Here is a 24,881-nt window from a genome sequence, read left to right as displayed (position 1 = left end):
CCATCCGGGCGGTTAACAACAGTAAAATATAAAATATGACAATTAAAAACACTTTATCCCTCCCCCCCCTTAAGACAGTATTAAATAGTATAACATATTAAAAACACAACATCAAGCATAAAAACAGCAATTAAAACCCTGATATCCCTCTGTTGATCCTCGACCATCACTGAGATGGAGCCACGGGAGGAATGAGGGAATCAGGGAACCTGGGCTGGGATGGTTAGTCTGGAAAGGCCTGCCGGAAGAGATCCATCTTGACCGCTTTTTTAAAGCTGTCTAATGATGTTATCTGACGGATCTCATCTGGCAGGTCGTTCCAGAGTTTGGGGGCAACAGCAGAGAACGCCCTCTGGGAGGTCGCCGCAAGCCTAGATTTTAAAGGCTGCAGTAAGTTCTTCCCAGAGGACCGGAGAGCGCGGGGAGGATTGTACGGGAGGAGGCGGTCCCTGAGATAGCTTGGACCCAAGCCATTTAGGGCTTTAAAGGTGATAACCAACACCTTGTACTGGGCCCGGAAGCTGATAGGCAGCCAGTGGAGGGACCTCAAAACCGGAGTAATGTGGTCCCTCCTAGATGTTCCTGAGACAAGCCTGGCTGCCATGTTTTGAACCAGCTGTAATTTCCGAGTCAAGCACAGGGGTAGCCCCATGTAGAGTGCATTACAGAAGTCCAGACGTGAGGTTACCAGCGCGTGCACAACTGTCTCGAGATCTCTTACTTCCAGAAAAGGGCGCAGCTGGCATATCAGCCGAAGCTGATAACAGGCACTCCTGACCGTCGCATTTACCTGATTTGTCATCAGGAGCGACGAGTCAAGGAGCACCCCCCAGACTGCGAACACAGTCGCTGGAGGAGAGTGTGACCCCATCCAGGACTGGAGGTTGCAACCCAATTCTTGGTTTCGGGGCCGCTACCATGAGCACCTCCGTCTTGTCTGGATTCAGTTTCAATCTGTTTTTCCTCATCCAGCCCATTACCGCCTGAAGACATTCATTGAGAGAAGAGATGCCATCGGAATTCGAGGCCGACGAACGAGATACGGAGAAATAGATTTGGGTGTCATCAGCGTACTGATAACACCCAGCACCATAACTCCGTATTATCTCACCCAGCGGCTTCATATAGATGTTAAATAACATCGGGGACAAAATAGCCCCCTGAGGAACCCCACAAGTGAGGTACCTCTTACTGGAGCTACAGTCCCCGAGTAGCACCCTCTGAGACCTGCCCGAGAGGAAGGACCGGAACCACTGCAAAGCAGTGCCCCCAATACCTAACCCCTTCAGGCGGTCCAAGAGGATGCCGTGATCTATAGTATCAAAAGCCGCTGAGAGGTCTAAGAGCACCAACAGGGTCACACTCCCCCTGTCAATGCTCAGACGCAGATCGTCGGTCAAGGCAACCATGGCAGTCTCAACCCCAAAGCCTGTCCTAAAGCCAGTTTGAAATGGGTCTAGATAATCGGCTTCATCCAAGACAGCTTGGAGCTGAAGGGCAACCGCCCTCTCGATCACCTTGCTCAAAAATGGCAGCAATGACACCGGCCTATAATTCTTCATATCCAGGGGGTCCAGGGAAGGTTTTTTCAGGAGCGGCCTAACCGCCGCTTCCTTTAAACAAGATGGAACATGTCCTTCCCTGAAGGATGCACCGATGATATCCGTGAGGAATCTCATCAATGCATCCCCCCCCTGGACGGCCAGCCATGATGGGCAAGGGTCAAGAGGGCAAGTTGTCTTCCTCACCTTACCAAGCAGCTTGTCCACGTCATCAGTACTCACAGATTGGAGCTGATCCAGTATGACTACATCGGCGGAGTCACTGGACGCCTCGCCTGTCGACTCTGTTTCAATGGTGGCATCTAAGTCGGCTCTTATCTGAGAGATTTTGTCTGCAAAGAAGTTGTTAAACGCGTCACAGCAGGCCGTCGTCGGGTTAAGTAAGGGATTTGGCGCAGGGGTCACCTGCGTCATTTCCCTCACCACCTTAAACAGCTCTGCTGGACGGGACTCTGCAGACGCAATACGTGCAGAGGAGAAGGCTCTCTTCGCTGCACGTATTGCCTCCCGATAGGAACAAAGGAAGTTCCTATGGCGAGTTCTGTCGGATAAGAGTCGAGTCTTCCGCCACCTGCGCTCTAGCCGTCGTCCAAACCGCTTCATCTTCCTCAGCTCTGGTGTGAACCAGGGCCTCCGATTTGGGGCGGGATGGCAAGGGCGCTTGGGAGCGATCATGTCGATAGCCCTGGTAAGATCGGTGTTCCAGGTATTGACCAGAGCATCGACCGGATCACCGGCATTCCCAACCATTAAACCCTCTAAGGCTGTCTGGAATCCATTGGGCTCCATCAGCCTTCGAGGGCGGACCATTCTAATGGGTCCGCCACCCCCGGTGGGGCAGATATTGGCTCTAAGTTTCATCTTGACCAGGAAATGATCCGTCCATGACAATGCGGAGGTACTTACCACCTCCGCCCATGGATATTCCTGTTCCGTACTGAAGACCGCATCGAGTGTATGACCTGCACAATGTGTGGGCCCTTTGACCAATTGGGATAGGCCCATGTTTGCCATGGTCTCCATGAACTCCCGAGCCGCACCTGTTAAACTGGTCTCGAGCGGAATGTTAAAGTCCCCCAAAACTAAGAGTCTGGGGGTCTCCAACAACAGCTCAGAGACCAGCTGTGTCAGCTCGGTCAGGGAGTCTGCCAGACAACGGGGTGGCCGGTAGACTAGCAAAATCCCCAAACTATCCCTGGTCTTCAGGCTAAGGTACATACACTCGAAATGGACTGTGTTCCGGACAGGTATCCTGGCCAAGGTCAGATGGTTCTTATAGACTAGAGCCACTCCGCCCCCCCGCCCACTTCCCCTCAGCTGCTCACTGACAGAGTGTGACTTGTCCAAGGGATTTTGAGATATTTTGTCACAGTGCCTAAATTTCATAATGCCGCAAGCCACAAAAGTTATTTTTTATTTCTAAAATGGTGATAACAATTTCATAACATTGTTGTCCAGCCACTGTTTTATATTGACATGATAGGTTTGCCTTAGAGTCACTATAACAACTTGGAGGCACACAACAGCAAGTATCTTGCACATTTAAGTATACTTTTTAAAATATAATTTTAAAAGTATATTGTTTTTAACACATGCCACTCTCCATTTTTGTACATGTTATCTTAGGGAACTAATGGAGCACAGATTTACCTTTCTTGTCTCTGTGCATCCAAACATTAATGTACTTTCCTTTACCTTCCTCCCTTTATCTGGTGGGAATTGGCTGGTAGCATGAGCTTTTGTAGACTTGAGCATGCATTGGAGGAAGTAGGCTCAAGTGTATGAAAGCTGATGCTACCAGCATTTTTCTTTCAGTTGGGTCTCAAAGGGGCTACAAGATCCCTTTGCATACTAACACAGCTTTGCCCCACACATTTTCTTAAACATTCCTAAGCAGGAATGGTTGACTGCTTGGAAATTCCTGGGGTGGAGTGATAAAGTTTCTAATCACTAAGAAAGGCCCTGTGTAAAATGTAAGTACTGTAGATGAGATTCCACCTTCTTAGATAACGCTTGTTTTCAGGTGCAGTTCTTATTCAGTTGACCCTGCGGGAGCCTCTGGCAACATAATTTCTCTGTCTAAATTAAGCCTGTTTCATCCTTGGACAGCAATGGCTGCTTCATTTTTTGATATCTACTTGAGCATGTGAGAAATGCACTCAGCTTTGAAAGTTAATTCCTCCAACATAATTAAATTGTTAAATTATTACAAAGCCTTTACCTTTTCACCCACCCTCACTAACATTTTTAGTTAGTCTTACATTGACAAATAAGTAAAACTTTAGCCTCACTTTAGTTCTGTACTACACCCCCCCCCCCCCCCGAAACTGCCTATTTTTTCCTCCTAGAACTGCACATTTTGTGTCTCATTACACATTTTAAAAGGATTTGGTTAATTCTGTTCTGGGTGTCCCCAAGATCTACTGCTAACTGCTTTAGCTATGAGGTATTAATCTGCAAACTCAAGAACAGGTAAAGTAACCTTTCCTAATGACTTGCCTTGCTTGAGCATACTGTATTCAAAAGGGCCTTGTTGAACTGAAAAGAATTGCCAGTAGAGGCATGTTGGGATTTATTAGAGAGTGAGGAACAGGGTGGTAAATACACTTTGATTAGGTTCTTAATTGCATTTTGGTGTGTAACCACAGTTATGCAAACTTAGAAAGTTAACTACCTAATATTTGCTTGTAGGAACGTAAGGGATTTTGAGATATTTTGTTATCTTTGTTGCATCAAACTCTATCAAGAAAATGGTAAACTTTTCCCTGATGTTTCATATTTCAGGACTTTTGTTTGAAAATATTTCTGTGTACATGCAACCATACACACTACTTTGTGGTTGGTGGGGTTTTTTTTTGTTTTTGTTTTTGTATAAAGTTCATTTTGTGCAAAAGCCAGCACATTTTGTGCAAAATACCCTGCTTTGTTTGGCTTTTTTGTGTAAACCCCAAACTATTCTATTAAAATTTTGCTTTGTATAAACAAGTTTTTGTGAAAATACATTTTGCCCCATAAGTCCTGAAATGTGAAAAAATCATGCACATGTGTAGAACGCTGTTCTGATCCTGCCCACCAGGAAGAGAACTTTTGAAATTATTAATTCTTGTCTGTGAGAATTAAATAAATAAAAATATACATAATGATAATGATGATGATGATGATGATGATAATAATAATAATAATGTTTATTTATATACCACTTTTCCAAATTAGATCAAAGCGGTGTACAACAAGAAGTACAATACAAAGTCAAAATAAAACATAACAGGCCTCTCTCCCCCCCAAGATGGTGGTCGGAAGGAGGACTTTTTCTTCTTTCAGGCAGGCAGTTGGAGCTAGCCTGCCTCTCTCCCCCCAAGATGGTGGCTGAAGGGAGGGCTTTTTGCTCTATATCATTTACATTGTGTTTCTCTGTGCACAATATCTGATATTCATAATCTCTGCCTATTATTCTTCTGGATGTTGTGTATTTAAAAGTTTCTGATGCAAGACTTGTTCCTGGTACCTTCTGATGTTAACCTGAACTAAGCTATTTAAGTACGGGTCAGGAAAGGTTCACCGCATAGTGGAAGACAGGGAGTTAAGCTGGACTATCTGTAACACAACAATGCACTCTACTGAGTCACTGGAGAAGAGAACATTGGAGCAGAGGCATGGTGTGCTAGCGGCCCTTCTACAGAATAAACAGTTATTTTTACTTCTGCTAATGCTGCATATATGCTCTGTATGTGCTCTGTATTAAACTGCAGAGTATATGTGAGCAGCTTCAGAGGTTGGCTGTTAAACTTTTTGTTGTTGTGTGTTGACTTGTCAATCTTGTTAGAGAAGTTATACAAAATCCCAGATACTCATGTGGCTAAAGAACGATTGGCATAGTTCCTTGCAGCAGGGATTGGGAATTTGTGGCTCTTCAGATGTTGTAATGCTACATGACCCATCAGCCCCAGCCAGCAAGACCAATGATCTGGAATGATGGAAGTTGTAATTCAGTACTCTTGGTCAAGAGCAGGAGTGAGAATTGTGCACGTCTCCAGACTACGCATTTTAAACAGTTAATTCTGTTCTGAATGTCCAGTTTTGCAGCTCCCAGTAATTGCAGCTGAGAAATTGATGGCAAGGAATGCTGAGAATTGCAGTCCAGCAACATCTGAAGGGTTGCATGATTACCATCCTTGCTCTAGTGGAGGCTTTTCTATTAAAAATAACCAAAATAACAACAAATCTGAAAACAGTACTTTTGGCTCGGCTCTGTTTATTATGTGTGACTCTGCATTGAAATCTACCAAAATGTGCCCAAATTGCTTATGTTACTTTGACTACTATGTACAGCTGATTTTCTCCTTATCCATGTGTGACCATATTTCTGTAGTGTGAAAAATCATACACTGATGAGTAATAGTTTTATAACATCACTATCAGTGATTTTCATTCCCAGCTTTCAAAAAACACATGGATTTAATGTGTGTTGGCAGTTTGTGTTGGCTCAGTTTGAGGTTTCAGTTCCCAAGTAACCAACATGCTTTCTGGGGAAAAAAGATAATTGTGCGTTTAGTTATAGGTAGTAAAATACTTAGTTAATAGACACTTTTCTTGGTTTTGTTTGTTTGCAGCTGGAAATATTCTTTCTGATTTTTTTCTTTTGGTATTTTCATTATTTAAAAATAAATAAAATCTCTCAAGAATTTGTCCAACAAGCTAACTTATACATTTTGTTTTTTTAATATTTATATCTGTACATATTTTTACTCTGCTTTTTGGCTAAAAATAAACAAGATCTGCTAAGCAAATATATAAATAAACATTAAAAGTACTACTATAGTAAGTAATCCTAAAAGAGCAAACAACACTGTTAATAATAGCCAAGTAAATATTCCATCACAAGAGCAGAAAACAGCGATGAAATTAGAAACTAGCCCTCTTTCCTCAAATACTGTCTGAAACACAAAAGTTTTCAAAGGACAGGATTGGATGGTGAACATTTGCTGGCAAAAAAAGGGAGAAGGCAATTGTCATTTTTCACTGCTGTCTTGCCTAAAAGAGTTGCCTGGTTGTAAAACAGACCTATTGTTACAATGGGAATGATGGCAAAACTTTTGGGATAGTTTATGGGATCTGCAAATTATAAATTTAGCTTGTTAGTGATAATTTATTTTGCAGTCATTTTGCGAATGCCTTCCCAGGGACCATGGATGTATAGATACAATTAGGGCAAATGAACTATATTGGTATGTATTTTGAGAGTGAGTAAGTTATGTAGAGCCAGCATGGTGTAGTGGTTTGAGCACTGGACTGCACCTCAGGAGCCTGATAAACTCTTTACCAACTCTGGGTTAGAATCTCTGCTGTGCCACGGAACCCCCCCCCCCCAGCATGACCTTGGACAAGTCACACTCTCTCAGCCTCAGAGGAAGGCAAAGGCAAAGGCCAACTTCCTCTGAACAAATCTTGCCAAGCAAACCCCATGATAGTAGTGTTGCCATAGGTCAGAAATGACTTGAAAGCATGCAATAACAAGAAGATAATATATATGAGGAAATCAATTTAAAAGGATGCATTTCGTTGGGAAATACGTTGTTGATGTGTGTCTTCAAGTCATTTCTGATTTATGGCAACCCTAAAGTGAAACTATCACAGAGATTTATTGGTAAGATTTTGGTTGAAACCCAGCTAAAATTGTACTAATAATACATGAAATGCAAATCATTATCTGGTAGACAAAATCATTCTATTATAAAACAAGGAGAGGCAGGAAGGTTGGCAAGGGAGAAATTGACACCTGGTGGCTCTGATATTGGTAGGCTGTGAATCTGCTTTGAAACTTGTTGGGTTGAGGGAGGATAGAGGTCAGGACATAAGATAGCTCCTTTATTGTTTGAACTAAAACTTGGAGCAGATTTAGTATGCTCTGACAGCAGGGCTCCAGCTGCAGCTGAGGGAGGCTGGAGATAGAGGTAGGTAAGTGGATAAGCACATCTACCTGTAATTGGCCATTTTTTCCCATGCTGTTGAAGAGTGTGGATCAGGGATGGACAACTGCATGGTAAGATGAAGGCCAATTTCTCCCCTCTCCCCAACCAACTCATAGTCTGCGCCTGCCTGTTTGTGTTCCAGAATACCTCCTTTTGGTGGGTCATATATTGTCCAAAATGGCAAGCAGAGATGATGTGATGTCAGTTCTGGTTGCCATTTTGGCCCATACAAGGTTGAAATGTGGAGAAATTTGAGGGCATTTTGGAGTAATCATTGGGTAAAAATCACCTGCAAAGCTTACCTGCCTTTGGTATGCTTTTAGGGATTAGTGGGGGTCTTTGTCAGCTGCAAAAATAGAATTGGGGTGGGTGGGTACTTGGGTCCCATTATGGAAGAAAGGAGGAATCTAATTTAAATTTAAATATAAATAAATACACAATACTTATTTTTCTCCTGGCGTGGATGAACTGACAGAAATTCTGGTTGTCATTTTGTAATCAATTATTTTGTTATTTCTGTTGCAGGTTCTGATTTTTACGGACGTCCGGTTCTTTTTGAGTTACACAGTATAAAGTTTAGAGCCTGACAATCTGTCTCTTGCATCTCTACGTGTATTAGACCAGTGGCCAGCGAGGGAGGCACGTTTTTGGACTATCTTTATATTTATCCATCACTTTCTGCTTGAACACTAGCAATGGGCTGGCTGTTGGTCTGATTTCCACCCTCCACCCCGCATCTTTTGAGGGATAGACTAACCATGAGTCTGCAGGCTCAGCAGAAGTCTTCAAATAAGAGGGCTGGAAAACGGATTGCTTTTTATAATGAACAATCTGGTCTGCTGAAAGAAGCCCAACAGCCACAGCTGAAAGAAGGGCAATACTACGGCCATGTGGGGAATATGCCTGCTTCCCAAACAATGGAGCTTTCCAAGTCAGGGGTCTTCAGTGGAGTTCCCAGCAACGCAGCTCTGCTGAATTCTGTTTATCAAGAGCGAGGTGAGGCCAGAATGACTGCCCAGCAGTTGGCTACAGCCAAGTGGCAGAATTCCTTGATGGGAAATCGGTTGCCTGAGCGGAGTGAGGCCAGTTGGCCACCTCCTCAGCCTGGAGGGTGGACTCATGGGATGGTTTATGGAGGAGGCAGCCAGAAAGGGGGCCACCCGAACACTGGCATCCCAGGTTTCTACAGCCATCCAGAGACCCTGAAAAGAAACCGGGAGAAAAGTGCTGTGGTGTCACAGCTTAACATGTATGGAGATGCCGTCCAGCAGATGATGTCTCAAAAAGTTCAGCTAGAACAGCAAGCACTGGTCCATCAGCAAGCCCAGATGAATCGGTATCAGCAAATGCAGAAGCAACAGCAACAGAATCAGAACCAGGCCCTCCCTTTGCAGCCTTTCCAGCTTGCCTTTGGTCATCAGGGCCAAAAGCAGGGACTCCCTGAACTGTTGCATGTCTTTCAGCAACCTCCCACTTCTTCGAGCCCATCCTTTACTACCCAGCAAAAGCAACAAGCTCTTCCACAGCTGCAGCTGTTTGAGAATTTCTATCCACAGCAGCAGCAACAGCACCATCAGCAGCAGCAACAACAACAACAGGCATCTTCACAAGCCTTTGGCCTTCAGCAGTCTGCTGCTGTAGGACAAACTCATGCAGCAGCACCACCTCCTCAGCACCATATGGTTCCCCATCAATTCCACTCTGTTCCTGAGAGGAACCAAGAGCTATTGAAGGCCCTTACAGAGCATAACCCACAGACTGTCCTACCCCAAGCCCAGATCCCTCTCCCAAGAAGATCACGGAGACTCTCCAAGGAAGGCATCTTGCCAGCATCTTCTGCAGAAGATGCTTTGGCATCAAAGATAGCTGAGGAGTATACCAGCAACATGTTACCCCATCACTGGCAAGCGCAACAGCATCTGGATGTCCAGTTTCACCATCAGTCAGAAACATTCAGTCACAATAAGGAGGGTTACTCACAGCTAAACAGAGGAGAGGTGCAACATGGAGAGCGGCCAGTGGGAGGTCACCCAAGCCAACCTGACATGGAGAAAGTGGGTACATACGAGAATGCCAGAGAAGCAGAAAAGCAGATGGCCATCAATGAAGGCCTTGTCCAGAGAGCTAATGACTTTGCTGGAGTTAGAGGTGGTGTCATCCAGAGCACACGGAGAAGGCGGCGTGTTTCTCAAGAAGCCAACTTGCTAACCCTGGCTCAGAAGGCTGTGGAGCTGGCCTCTCTTCAGAATGTCAGAGTAAGTGGTGTTTCTTGCATAGGACCATGGCCTACCCTCTCTTTTCACTGCACATAGTAGGCGGAGCATCTAGGGCTGCAAATTGGACCTCTGAAATTGTCTGAACTGTAGTGTTAACCAGGTTTTTAAACAATAATAAGGGATGGTCAAGATTCATGACACACGGGGTTGACAATCAGGAAGCAGGTATTAACAAGTTTATTTTTGCCTAAATAACAAATGAAAGTGTTGATTGCAGTTAACTTAGCTATGCATTTCTTTGCAAAATTAACATATTGTCCACATTCATAAATTGCATGATGCACACATTTTCTGTTTTTATGAAGGGCCCATTCCCTAATGTACAGGATATTTTGGCATTTTATTCAGTTTATATAATAGGAAAAAGTTTCTGACCTTAAAATAGGGAACATTCTTTATATAATAAGGGAAACTTGGCAACCCTACCAGATGATCATGCTCTCTTCCTGGTGATGTCATCATTTTATAGTTTCACAGCCATTTTACAAAGTTGAATGCCTCTCCCAAGGCTTAGTTACTAGCATTAAAAGCTTTAAGTGAAAATACACTAGTATTTTTGGTCCTACTCTTTTGCCTTTGGTTTTGTAAATCATTGGCATGTGGCCCCCTGGTGATGTCTTTGAAACTGAATTAACCTTTGGACTGAAAGAAGTTCCCCAATCTCAGAGTGAAACATCTTTAAAAGGTTTGCAGTTGTTCCTGATCCCTCATTTATCTGGAAAGTATTGGGAAGTGTTTATTTCAGTTTAAAAAAATACTGTTTTGAATAGCAACCCCCAGAATCTCTAGCCAGTGGATGTGGAGATTGTAGTTAAAAAAAAAGTAATATTTCCATGTTCTAGTATAAAAAGTCTTTGAAGTTTTTACCCTCTTAGAAAAAGCAAAAATATAGTGCAGGAAAGTAAAGGTGTAAAATCTATTGGCAATTCACATGATGCTATTGTGACCAGTGGATTTGATTGGGACATTTAGCAGTCATCCTGCAAGCTGTGTAGCAAGAAAAAAATTATAAAGTTTTTAGAAATGATTTTGGGGTAATAAATATGTCAAAACTTTGTCTCAGGCATCATTGTAAAAGAAAATACTAGATAATCCAATTTTTAAAGAAAATCCCAGAAGGGAAAAAAGCTTCAAAGAAATGGGGGGGAATGTTTTTTCACCCCAGTTTTTCCCCATTTTTCTTTAAGGCATTTACGTCTCTGATGGGGACTTGAGCCTGCATCTCCCAAGTCCCAATCCAACACTAAACCAGGGTGGTAATCATCCAGACCTCCAGATATTGTTGGACTGTAAGTCCTAACAGCTTTAGGCATTATAGCCAGCAGGGAGGAATGCTGGCAACTGCAGTGATTCTTCATGGAAGACTTTTTCTCTTCATGAGAGATAGATAAAATAGAAATTAAATAAATAAGCTATAATTGTTTATAGAGTCAGCAGGGGGGCAGGTAGTTCACTCTTGCCTCTTGGGTTTTGCTTCCATTTTCCTACTGAATTTCTCTGTGCTCCCTCTGCTGACCAGCTTCATCATTTCCCCTCAGTTTAATCACCCAAACGCTGGGCTTAATTGATATGGGAGCAAGTGCCAAGCAGCTTGAAGAATTGAAGATTTGAGGCTTTTCAGGAATTTCACATACATACTTCTTGTATGAGCATGAAACTGGAAATGCTTTAGAAGTCTCTTTAAAGTCTTCACTAAGTGAACACTGAGACTACCATGGTTAAACTATAAATATCTGAGAGCCAAGGCAAAGTAACATTATGTATTCTCTGTAGTGTTCCAGTGATTTCAAAACTAAGCTCCATTTACTTGAAAATCCATTAGTAATGTTGCTGGGTTCTCCACTTCTGCTTACATTTAGCCAGCTGGTCCTAGAAACCATGCCAAAGTGTTTGTTACATTTCCCCCTTTTATTCCTTCAGTTGTACAGAGCTGGACAAATAGCCTATCTATATCTATTATTTGTCCCTATCGTGGAGCTACTGTTGTTTGCTTGATCTCTGGCATGTAGAATATGAGGCTCAAGAAGTTGGAATTCTGTAGCCCTCCAGATATTGATGAATTGTAACTCCCAGTATTGTTCACTCTTGGCTGTGCTGGCTAGGCCTGTTGGGAGTTGTAGTTTAACAACATCCGGAGAACTGCACCTTTTCCATCCTGAATGTAAGTGAAGTGGGCTTGTAGATACAAGATTTCTATGAAGTTTTACTCACTGCTTCTTGCAAATACCCTATCCATGTCACTCCTTTATGTGGAATTGCTTATTCATCTGTACACATTTGTCATGTGCGATGTTTTCCTTGTGAAATGGAGAATGATCCGAAATCCCCTTAGGGGATACATCCCATGTACTAGATTAATGTGACCTAGCCCTTAATTTATTTATATTATGAGCCTTATCACATGAGAAAACAAAGTGGAAATGAAGCCAGAGAGTAGCGGCTTTCTCCATGCCTTACCACATGATGTCATAGCACTTCAGTTCTCTTCCTGCGGGAGATGATCATAGCAAGTTTTTTGTCGAACAGGTTTTTCCAACTAGAAAAAAAGACGCTTTGACAACCGTCTCCCGCAGGAAGAGAACTGAAGTACTATGACAGAAGAGCTCTCGTGGTGCAGTGGTTAAATTCCTGTACTGCAGCCACTCTCTCACAAACCACAAGGTTGTGAGTTCAGTACCAGCCAGGGGCTCAAGCTCAACTCAAGCTTGCATCCTTTTGAGGGTTGCTAAAATGAGTACCCGGATTGTTGGAGGCAGTTAGCTTAAACTTTGTAAACCACTTAGGGAGTGCTTAAGTGCACTGATAAGTGATATAGAAATGTACTTGCTTGCTATTGCTATGTGACATCATGCAGTAAAGCATAGAGAAAGCCACTACTCTCCAGCTCCATTTAGTTTTGTTTTTTGTGTGTGATTCAGCTCTATGTAATATTTCCAATATATTATTCCAGAGGTTCGCACACTTGTATCAACCATACAGAAAAAGGAGTCATGGTTTTATTTCTAGTTCTTACTCTGAAAGTATCTTAAAGCTTTGCTTATTTCTTAATTATGAGGAGCTTTGCTTACCTGCCTGAGCAGCAGAGCCACTAGACCCGGAAGGTAGCCACTGTTGGGAGTGTGCTGCTGCTGCTACTACTACTACTATTCTGCAGCCTTTGCAGGCTGAGTGAGTGGGGAAAACAGGAGACTTGCTTTCCCACCCAGCCAATAGACTTGCCTGACCCAAAAGGCAGCCACTTCCCATCAGTGCAGAGGGTGGCACCTTCCTCTGAGGTGTCACCCAGTGAGTTCTGCGTCCCTCCAGTGACGCCCTGGCCTGGGACTGTGTATGGCCCCCCATACTACTTTTGTAGCCCTTAACCCTTCCAAACAGAAAAATATTACTTGCCTTTCCTGGAAGCCTCAAGGAGTATCAGTTCCCTTTTAAACAGGTTTTTGGAGCATCGTTCAGCACTAAAAGAGAAAAAGAACAACCTCCCTTTAACATGAAGTGGACCTTTGGGCACTTACCCAGTTTTTATCATTTGTTTCTGTGTTTTGGCAGTCGGTGTGGCCCCTGGAAGGTCCCAGCAGCAGAAGATAAGGCCCACAGACCCACCATAGTTGCACAGCACTGTTATGAGCAAACATTAGCCAGTGTCTGTTTTTGCTCTGCTAATTTGTAAATGCAATTGTCAGGGATAACTCCAGATTTGATAACCAGGTCACCTGCTAGCAAATGTTAATACCTTTGGGGACTGAAAAGAAGGTTTATTTTATGCCTCTTGTCCTGTTTGGAGACAATAACCCTAATTTTCAATCCTAGTTTTTCCACATATTCCTACAAAAAACATGTGTCAGGTATTTTTAACGACATGTGGTCTTTTTGTTTGAAGGAACATGAAACTACAGAAGAGAAGAACAACAGTGAGGCAGTCGCAGCTGCGCCCAGGAGTGTTGTAGAGTTCGCCAGTTCTTCACCTGCCCCAAAGAGAGCCCGGGAGGACAGCAGCTTAGTGCCTCTTATCATTCCTGTGTCTGTTCCTGTGAGGAGATTGGATCTTCAAGAGATTGGAAGGGAGAGGAGTGAGGACAGCAAGCACTTCATGACCAATGACCGGGGAGTCCTGGAAAGCAAGCCTTCTGTAATCGTCACCCGGAGAAGGTCCAATCGCAATTTAAATATGGACACAACTGCTCAGGTAAGTCTGGCTTTGGAATCCTGGGCATCAGAAGAACTCAGAAAAAGTTGCTCTTTGGTCTATGAATCTCAGAATCTCTGAGGGGTTATGGGAGTTGTAGTGCAAGAATGTAGCATTTCCAACCTCTGAGCTTGGGGCACAAATGAATCCTCTGTGTTTGTAAAGTAAATCCTCATGTATGTGTATATCTGACTTATTCTATGTGTATTTTTCTGTCATAGATTGTGGTTTACATACTCAAGTATGTTCTTGTACTTGTTCTTGTTTTCTGACTGTAACAAACTGCAAGCCTGTGTTGTATTGCAAACTGTTTATAGTTGAAGTTTATTTGCAGGTTCCAGAGTAAAAGTATTCATCCTTGATAGTAGTGTTGTGGATTCTGCCATGGGTAATTCCTTAGGCTTGCCCACAGTGGTACTCTGTCTACAGTGTTCTGAGTCTGTGTCCTGTTCCTGAGTCCCCGAAATCTGTTTAAGCCTTGATAGTCTTGAAAGGGGATTTTACTCCTCTTTCTGATTTTTCTGCTACTTGATAGCTAATGTACAAGTCACACTGGCTTCTATCCGTAATTGGTACTAAAAGGGCAAAGCAGTCCCTCTCTAGCTCTTTTGACAATGAAAAGATGGAAACAAGGCAGATCACAGAGATGTCCTCTTTGATATTTGAAATTTGATATTTCTAATAGTTTTCATTTCAAAAAGAATGCTTTTAGCCAGAGTTGAATAGGGCATGAATATGTGGGTTGTTCTGAGTTACACAAGTGATTTGACTATTCCGCAGGATCTCCTGGGCACACTGAATAAGGAAAGCACTTCAGTGTAGGAAGAAACCATAAAAAGCAAATGTAAATAGCTGCACTTTATTTTTCACATTTGTTTTTCAAGATCTTTTCCTTACATGTATGCTTTTTCCTATATGGATGCCACACTTGGGATGAACTTACATGAAAGGCTTTCATTATGATTAAGTACACCTGGGGATTCAAAAAGAATGGTGCAAAAGTAAAACTAGTCTTATTTGGTTTTGCACCAAGGGGAAGCCAAGCATAGTCAGACACTCCTTCTAGACTTTAGGAAAACCAATTTCAAAAAACATAGGAAAATACTGGGTGCATTTCTAAGGTCTAATATGTTTTAGCTTGTATGTACTTGTCCAGGAAATGGTTTGAGAGTTTCTGGTCCAGAAACTTCGGGAATTTTATTTTAAATAGCCCCTGAAAAAGGCCTTGAGAGTACACATAGGTGGTAATATGTTAGGCTTTATTAGTAATAAAGCAACCATCTTTTCAGCATCTTGATATGTGTCTCCAGTTGCTTTTATTTAAGGAACTTCTCTGATACCTTTCCAAAACCAACCAATTTGGTGTACAGATAATTAAGAAAATGAATATATATATATATTGAAGCTGTTGAAGTACATAACAAAATGCTGAAAGCAAATAAAAAAAACATGAAACAGTTTTAAAAACCAAGTTTAACAGATGTGCCTTACCTGAACACAGAGTGTGGAGTCAGTTGCAAAACCAGAAGTAATGGAATTCACAGTTTGGGAGCAACATGGAAGAAAACTCTTTCCTGTGTGTCTGACAAGGACACTGCCCTAGTCCACTTCTCCAGGAGATCAGAGATTGGAGGGACATAATTGGTGAACCCTATGTTTTGAAGACAATGCATGGACAGTTTGAGGACAATGTGACAATGCATTTGACAGGATATAAAACAAAACTGGTGTCTTTTTTTATTATAGAATGAAGCTTCAAAAGAAGAAGCAGAAGGTTTTGCACGAAAGCCAAAGCAACGGCCAAGACCAGAACCTCTCTTCATCCCACCTAAAGCTGGCACTTTCATTGCTCCACCAGTCTATTCCAATATCACACCATACCAGAGCCATTTACGCTCACCTGTCCGTTTGGCAGATCACCCTTCTGACAGGAACTTTGAGCTACCTCCTTACACTCCTCCACCAATACTGAGCCCTGTACGAGAGGGTTCAGGACTCTATTTCAATGCTATCCTTTCTGCCAGTGGCAACTCAATTCCACCTCCCATAACTCCTAAAAGTGCACACAGGACTCTGCTCAGATCAAGTAAGTTTTGTGCATTGCTCATTTGGGTTTGGAAGGGTTGGGGTATCAAGGCTGTAGGAAAACCATTTTGATTGATAGTTGTGAAAAGATACTCATATGTCCATGGTGTTGCTTTTACATTCATGTTGGGTACATGCTCTGTGCTTTGATTGCTTCCTAAATTAGAAACTAGTGGTAGAAATTACTTATTGTAGTTGCACTTGAGAACGATAGTAGAAAGTAGTGAAAAAAACTGAAGTTATATTGACTATTTAAGACCATTCCTCCTCCTAGCCAGATATCACTGTACTAAAATAATGATAGTTAGTATAGCATTAAGAGGTATGTAAACTTGAATTAACAGTGCATTCTTTTGCCTTGTAGATAGTGCAGAAGTCACACCTCCTGTCCTCTCTGTAATGGAAGAGTGTACTCCTGTCAGCATTGAGCCGTAAGTATTTGAAAACGTAGATGGTGCAACCACCTTAATTTCATACTGCAGCCTCCTTTTCTGTTTGTAGAGGCCTTGTTCTAATCAATTAAGTGAGCAAAAATAGTTGCTTTCTTGGTTTATGTATTAAAATATTTCTGTCCTACACAATATCAAAAGATCTTAGGACAGCATACAAGGAAGAATAACATGGGTTAATAAAATAAAAATAATTTAAATAGACTGAAAACATATTAAACACAATTTTAAAACCATGTGCATTATCATTTAGATGTAAATTAATAGGCTTTAAAAGGCTTTAATTAACAGCCATCCTTGCATGCCCAGAAGAAACCAGTGTTGACACCAATTTAGCCATCACACTGGCAATACAAAGTGTTACCTATTTGAAGAATTGCAATCTTACCATTCCTTGTTGCAGTTTTGAGTTTTCTCTTTGCTCATGATATCCCTGTGAAGTATAGTAGGTTAGGCTGATACTTGTCCACAAAGAAGCGAGTTTGCCCAGCATAACTTGGGGCATGGTCATATTTGTGTAGTTGAGCTGGATATTTGAGGCTTCCATAATTAAAACTTAGAAGATCATTTGGAATGTGAAAAGTGTATGTGAAGAAATGTGCCATACTGTACTTGACTGTCATGCACTTTTATGTGTAAGTAAGTAGACTTGCAGTTGTGCTCCTATTGGGTGGATTCTGAATCTTGCTTCTCCATTTTTAACATCATGCCTTCTAACTGACATATGCGGAATGACCAAAAGACAAAAGTAAAATATTATATTTTGAAATTATGGCTTAAATCTAGTTGCAAGTTCCAAATAGAATCAATCCCATTGAAAGAAGGGGATATTTGCATAAAGTTTGACTTACTGTTCTGCAACTGATTCAATGAGGGTGTGTTTTAGTTGAGACTAGAGTTTGCTAGTGATTTAAATGCATGAAGTACCCATTGAAATGACCACTGCTCATTGCAACCAAGAGCACTGATTCAGCTATAAAGTATTTAAAAGAAGCAGGTGTCTAGTTTCAACAAATTGGCATTTCTTCAATGTTGCAGGTTGTACCAGTTATTTAATGTATGTTTGTTTTTCTAGACGGATCAACGTGGGCCCTCGTTTTCAAGCTGAAATTCCACTTCTTCGAGATCGATCCTTGGCAGCCTCTGACAAAGCCAAGGAGGAACTGGTGTGGCAGCCATGGGAAGAACTGGAAACCAATGCATCTATCCAGGAGAATGGTAATGAGCTGGAAATCATGAACTATTTTAAGAAAACACAAAGGTGTTGAGTCTCTGGTTGCTGGATGATCGATAGTGTGGACCATCAACCTCTTATTTTCTATTTGTGAGCTGCCTTGGGTCCCATTCTGGGAGAAGGGCAGCACAGAAAATAAATAAATAAGCAAATGGTAAAGAATAAGGTAAACAAAATGATTATGAAAGCTAGAGCCATAGAAATCTCTTTTTTGGCTTAAATTATTTACTGTGATGTTTTTGCCTCACTTTTTATATCATATGCAAAATAGCTTAGAAAGAGTAAAAGCTATCAGCATTACCATTTAAAACAACAACAACAAGGGTGATCATAACTGATATCTCCCACTGATTAAAGTTCCATTGGTTGAATGCACAGGGGGCAGGAAACAACCAGCACCACCTCCCTTCCAATCTGCTCTGGAGGGCTGTGAGACCATTCAAAGAAGAGAATTCTTTGGTTCACAGGGAGTTCCATACAATGTTGGATGTTGCCTCATAATGACACTATTGCCATGAAGTGTAGTAAACTATTCAACAGATTACAAAGACATGGCTGTCTGGAAAATCAGTATGCAAAGGGATCTTGTAGCACCTTTAAAACTAACTGAAATAAAGAAGTTGGTAGCATGAGCTTTTGTAGACTAGAAGTAGGCTCAAGTCTATGAAAGCTCATGCTACCAACTTCTTTCTTTCAGCTAGTCTCAAGGGGGCTACAAGATCCCTTTGCATATTCAGTAGTTGTTTTCAGTTAAATAGCTAAAACCTGTTGTAAATTAAATGAGTTGTATCCCTTTCTGAAAACTAAAATGGAGTGCTGGGTCTCTTTGTGTAATGAAATCACAGGAAAGGCCCTCCTCTGAATCAATCTTCCATATCTTGTCATATTCAGCAACAAAAGGTTTTTTTTGAAGAGTCTGGGCATTGTGGCTTGGTGGTGCAGTTGATTGTGTAACATTTCTACAACCGTGTTAATTTTGTGACAGCTTTAAAAATCCTGTCATTGTGCAACACAGTAATTGTTGAACTCAGAAGTACTTGCAGTGAGTCTTGGACCCCTCTACCATAGCTTGAAAAATTAGCTTTTTTGGACTACAGCTCTCAGAATTCATAGAATCATGAGATGGAAGAGACCACAAGGGTCATCCAGTCCAACTCCCTCCCATTCAGGAATACATAGTCAAAACATTACAAAGACATGGCTGTCTGGAAAATCAGTATCAGGCTCTGTTTAAAAACCTCCAAAGAAGGAGACTGCCATACTCAGAGACAGCAAATTCGCCATCTGACATGGTCACTAGCCATGCTAGGATGGGAGGGGGACTGTGGGAGTTTTAATTTTAAAAAGTTACTATTCTAAGCTGTGCCTAGGAGCTTAAAAAGATCCCTGGTGGCGCAGTGCTTAAATGCCAGTACTGCAGCCACAAGGTTGTGAGTTCAGTCCCAGGCAGGGCTCCAGGGTCCACTCAGCCTTCCATCCTTTCTTAGGTTGGTAGAATGAGTACCCAGCTCATTGAGGGCAATTGGCTGATACATTGTAAACTGCTTAGGGAGTGCTTAGCTAACTGATAAGCGGTATAAAAATGTACTTGCTATTGCTGTTATCTTGCAGTCCAGTGTTGTAAGAAAGGCAGTACTAACATTGATTCTTGAAAACTGCCCCTCCCCATCTCACATCAGTCAGCCAGTGCTGAAAATGAATTGGTGGCATGGTGTGAGAAAATATAAACTCTGTATCATTGTGCAGGTTTCTTGTCTGCTCCTGATGTCTGACAAACAGCAACAGCTTAGTGGTTTGAAACCAGGAGCATCAGTGTGAGCTATGAAAGCAGGGATTCTTAGGCTGTTTTCCACAGACCATTGAAGTCCATGGATTGGCTTCAGAGGGTCTGAACTGGGTGCAACTTTCCCCCTTTCTGTTACTTTGAAAATTGTGTGTAAATTTATTTGGCTGGGAAGGGGGTCCATAGCATTCTTTGGATTCACAAAGTGGTCCATGACCCCCCCCCAAAGATTAATACCCCCTACTTTTTGAGATGGTGAGATTTCACTTCCCCAGGAAATGTATGATGAGGATTAAGAAGAAAGCCACCAGATTTCTGTATAAACTGATATTTCACTTCCTCACTTACCCCTTTTCTTGAATGGATGGATGTTTGTGTTGTAACAGTGGAGAACCTGATAACTGCTGCTTGCTCAAGTATATTTCCTGGAGGTGGTACCAACCAAGAGCTGGCATTTCACTGTTTACATGAAGCGAAAGGAAACATTCTGGTAAGTCTCCAGCAATCCTTGATGCATTTAATTGGACTTAGGTTGAAACCCAGTAATAGACATTCAGCTCTGTAAGAGATTATGAGCCCGTACAGACAGGCCAAAATAAAGCTGCTTCAGGTCACTTTGGAGGCATGCTGTTTAAATGATGCATGCCAGAAGAGGCCAGGAGCCGCGCCAAAGCCATTGGAGCACAACTTTGGCACAGCTTCTGGTCTCTTAGGACACATGCATCATTTAAACAGCATATCTCCAAAGTGACCTGAAGCAGCTTTATTTTGGCCTGTCTGTACAGGCCCTATTGATACTACCCAAGTCTTTGTGATATGCAAACTTTCACTTTGTAGCATAAAAGTTGCTGCAAGTACAACCTACATCCAGTAAACATTGTACGTTGAAACTGTTTTTCAGCATAGTGTTTTGGTTGGAGTATTAGTCAAGTACTTGGGAGATCTAGTTCAAGTCAGTACATTAAGTGATCCAGTAGTAAAGCATTTGCTGTGCTTGGAAAAGGGCCTAGGTTTAATCCCTGGCATCTTGAGGGAGAGCTCCTGTTTTAAATTTTAGATTTTTCTTATCCGTCAGTATAGACAAAATTGAACTAGGTAGACCATTGGTTTAGTTTGTTTAAGACAGCTTGATACAAAAAAACTGGCAGCTGGTTAAATCAGAAAGTTGATAAAGGTGTGGTTTTAGATTTTGTTTGTTTTTAGCTGATTGAGTGGAAGTGACCAAACATATAAGAGATGGGAAGGAAAAACTGACATCATCTCATTTTAAAAACTGTGTCTAATAATAATGTTTTTGTTCTGTGGTAACAGCATAGGATGAGAATCCTACAACTCAGTTAACTGTTTTAAATTTTGTACATGAAAAGGCAGGATATACATTTGTCAATTAAATTTTATGTAATAGTTTTCTTAAAACTGCCCAGTGTAAAGGTGTAAAAACAGTAAATAAGTATCTTATTGCCTCTTGTCACCTTGTAGAAACTTAAATTTAAATTCTCTACCTAATACTGGTACAGTGAAGTTTAATTGGTAGTATCACCAAAATAAAAGTGCATACTTGGGCCACTGATAAATGCTATTAAAGCATAAATGCTTTCCAGATCAGTGTAGTAATGTTATCCTAGTGCCTGTCTTCTGCTTGAGTTCTGGTGGTAGGAGATGATTTCCTGAAAAATCTGGAAGTGTTTTGGCCTTTATTTATCTACTTACTTTGGAATATTACAGTATTTATTTGAATAAATTGAATGATTAATCATGGGTGTTTACTGGCACTGCAAAGAGTTGTTAATTATGTTGGAATCCCTGCAAAGGAATTCTTTAATTGAGCACCTGCTGACATGGACCATTATCGAATGAGATAATAGTTCTGTGTAGGAGGGAGGCAAATTAATCAATTATATCTCAAATATAGTAGGTGCAGAGTATTAAACTGAAGCTGGAGGAGACTAAATATTATCTTCAGGAGTTTTTAAAAAAAACAGAACAGTGAGAGCTTAGAAAAGTTATTGTTTGAGATTACAGCTCCTAGATTCACTAGCCAGAAAGACCAGCTTGCAGGAGGATTCTGGGATTCCCCCCCCCCCCCCCAAAAGTAACCTTTCTGACCTGTGCTCATCTGGTAGCTTTTGACAAGTTGGTGGCTGTATTCAGGCATCACAGTCAGTCTTGGTTTCTTGTATTTTTTCCTCCTCAGGTTGCTCTGACCAAACTGCTGCTAAAGAAGTCTGTGCGGTCACCCAAGCACCCGCTGGCAGACTATCACTACACAGGTATGTTGGAAACAAGATAATGCTTTCATTCAGATTCTGGAATATTTATGACAACTTGTATTTAATACATGGCTCATTTCACTATGTTCTGTTTTTAGAAATGATGCTAAAAATACCCTTGATTTTTCGTGTGTGTGTGTGTGTGTGCATGTAAATTGGGGAGAATTATGAATTTAGTCATCAAACAAAGCAAACAGAAATGTTAGACTCCTAAGTTAAATTCGGATTTATTACTGTGCAAGTATAACATATTTTCCATTAAAAGGCCATCACTATTTTACCATAAACCACTCCTGCATTTTAGGCCCCAAATGTTAAGGAATATAAAGTATGGCATAGGGAACAATAGAATATTCAGTGTTTAGTACAATGTTCAGTATAAATATCAAAGCGTTTTGGGCTATGTGTATAAAATTTAACAGTGTCTCAGTTGTGGACAGCACACTATCATTTTGATGGCATGCCTGTCACTGAAAAACAGCATTTTGAGTATCCAAGGCTGTAAATTTTAAGGTGATTTTAATATGAATGTAATATATAACAACTCGGTAAAATACCTACTGATGTATTTTGTTTTGTTTTTGATAACTACTGGAGAGTTTTTCTATATGCATTAGATAAATTAGACAATTTTCAGTTTGTAACACAAAGCATTTTTATACTCAAAAACAATTACAACTTTGACATTACTTAAGTGCCATAGTTGCATCATACTGAATCCTGGGATATTTAAATTAGTGCGGCAATAAATCTTTCTGACATAGAATCCTAAATTTCTCCTCTCCTCCACCCACCCCTCCCCAGTCAGTGACAGAACAGATGTAACACATGAGTAGTATCATTAAATATAACCCAAACAGATCAGAAGATACATTCTGGTGATACCTTCCTCAGTAGTATTTTAATATTTATAGAGTTATTTATAAAATTGGTGTTGTTGTCTCTTGTCTTTCTTTTCAGGGTCAGATAAGTGGACTGCAGTTGAGAAAAAGCTGTTCAATAAAGGAATTGCCATCTACAAGAAGGACTTCTTCCTGGTTCAGAAACTTGTGAGTGTTTTTTTGTTTTGTTTTGTTTTTGCCATTTTCCTAATGCACTACAATAGCATTGATTCCCCTGTTCCAAGCCACATGCACATATCATTTAATAATTGACCTGAGTTTTTACTTCATACTGGAGTTGAGCAATTTCATTATGTAATGCTGCAATAGTAAACTGAAATGGTAGTCATTTTACTGACTTATTTCAGACAATTATATTTTGGCTTTATAAGATGAACTATAAATTAGCTCCTTGGATGCATGTGCAGCCCATTTGCAATGGGAGTGACAAACCTATTTCATGTTAATCAGAAATGTATGGCTAATAGCTTTGGAGTAAAGTATTACATCAGTTTCAAACCACCATTTAATATCCTGGTTTATTCTAAAGCTGAATTTCTGGTGTAGATTAAACCAGAAATTATATTCATTTGAACAGTTCCTGGTTAGTTGGTTTGCTAATATGCATAAGGCAAGTAGCAAAGGAGCTGCAAGGCTCATCTGTATCTTATTTGTTTGTTAAAAGTACTTGCATGTCACCTTCTTGCCTACTGAGAGTCCTCAAAACAATGTGAAGTTACTTTTAACCCTATAAAATCACAACAAAATTAAAAATTAAGAACAGCCCTGAACAATTTTAAAAGCCAAAGTCCTGGTGAAAGAGTACTGTTGAGTTTAAAACTCAATAGGATTGGGGCTACCTGGCAGTCCCCCTTACAAGAAAATTCCATTATTGAGGTGCTGCTGCAGAAAAGGCCTTGTCTCGTTCACCCACTAGCATAATTTCTGTTTGTTTTGTGGGACACATGATTGATTAAGCTGAGATATAGACACTGAAACATGGCCATCCTATATCATCTTATATGAAGCATTTTCTTACATCCATCTCAGCATAGGAAAGAGCCTGCATAGTCATGTCATATAGCTCACATGTCTCTTCTCCAAACACTGGTTACAGATGAGAGGCAAACTAAACCTGGAAGATTGTTACATAAAACTGAACTGTGCTCTGTATGTTTGATGGAGAAATGTCCAGATTAGTAAGAATTTAATCTGGCTGTGCCCACATCACCTAGCACCACCCTCTTTCCTAGGGCCTGTACACTGCCAGAATGTACCCCCTCACAAAACAGTGTCTTCTCAAGTTGGAATATAGCCTCCAGGGTGAAAATGGTTCCCCAAACCCAATGTATTCCAATTGTCAAGAAACATAGACCTGGAAGAGTCCTCAGAGTTGTGGCCTATATTTCTGATGGATTGTGAATATACTTGTGGAATTTATTTGTCTTTTTTCCCTCTCATTTCTCCCTCCACTCCATTGCCCTTCCTTCCCTCCCACCATCAAATATTTTAGATAAAAACCAAGACTGTGGCACAGTGCGTCGAGTTCTATTATACTTATAAAAAGCAAGTTAAAATAGGTCGGAATGGGACCTTAATCTTTGGAGATGTTGATTTAGCCAGTGAAAAAACGGTTAAAGACGAAGCTGAAGTAGATATAAAGGTAACATGCTGTGTATTGGTGGTGGCAATAAAAATATCATGCCAGATATCTGTAAAATTACCCAGAAGACAAAGCGAAAAGTAATGTTTTGTTTTTTTTAAAGTGGAATAACTTTATTTTAGAGATGTTGTTAAATTTTGTCAGTACAAGCTGTTGAAATGCTGGTGTTTGACTAGGCCAGATTTTTCTCTTTGTATTTTGGCACTGAAGTGATGGGATTCCTTTTACACTACACAATTATAGCACTATAATTCCACCACCATGTCTGCTTCTTATGGAATCCTGGGTATGGCAGTTTGATGAGGCACTAGAGCTCTCTAGTACCTCTTCTTAAATGATAAATCCCAGGATCCTATAGAGAGCCAGTGTGGTGTAATGGTTTAAGCACTGGACTTTGATTCTGGAGATCAGGGTTCGTTTCCCCACTCGAGCATAAAATCCCCACTGAGTGGCCTTGGACAAGTCACATTCTCTCCGCTTCAGAGGATGGCAATGGCAAACCCACTCTAAAGAAACTTGTCAAGAA

General features: G+C 41.1%; 1 protein-coding gene across 3 annotated transcripts in view; it reads left to right on the top strand.

Annotated features, from left to right (window-relative positions):
• The window catches only part of MIDEAS (mitotic deacetylase associated SANT domain protein), a 64,550-nt gene that overhangs the window by 26,946 nt on the left and 12,723 nt on the right, over positions 1-24,881 (top strand). For 2 of the 3 annotated variants that reach the window (XR_006103779.1, XM_042465978.1), the window contains exons 2-10: positions 8,057-9,786; positions 13,685-13,990; positions 15,737-16,076; positions 16,440-16,506; positions 17,600-17,742; positions 19,928-20,031; positions 21,736-21,811; positions 22,772-22,860; positions 24,206-24,355. Coding sequence is in view for 2 of the 3 variants with exons in the window: in XM_042465978.1 (XP_042321912.1) it covers positions 8,290-9,786; positions 13,685-13,990; positions 15,737-16,076; positions 16,440-16,506; positions 17,600-17,742; positions 19,928-20,031; positions 21,736-21,811; positions 22,772-22,860; positions 24,206-24,355 (2,772 nt within the window). In the remaining variant the exon portion in view is untranslated. The remainder of the gene's footprint in view (positions 1-8,056; positions 9,787-13,684; positions 13,991-15,736; positions 16,077-16,439; positions 16,507-17,599; positions 17,743-19,927; positions 20,032-21,735; positions 21,812-22,771; positions 22,861-24,205; positions 24,356-24,881) is intronic. The other variant, XM_042465993.1, reaches the window with a different exon arrangement.

Source organism: Sceloporus undulatus, chromosome 1, assembly GCF_019175285.1.
Source record: "Sceloporus undulatus isolate JIND9_A2432 ecotype Alabama chromosome 1, SceUnd_v1.1, whole genome shotgun sequence".
Classification (NCBI taxonomy): Eukaryota; Metazoa; Chordata; class Lepidosauria; order Squamata; family Phrynosomatidae; genus Sceloporus; species Sceloporus undulatus.
This window is presented reverse-complemented; position numbering and strand designations above follow the sequence as displayed.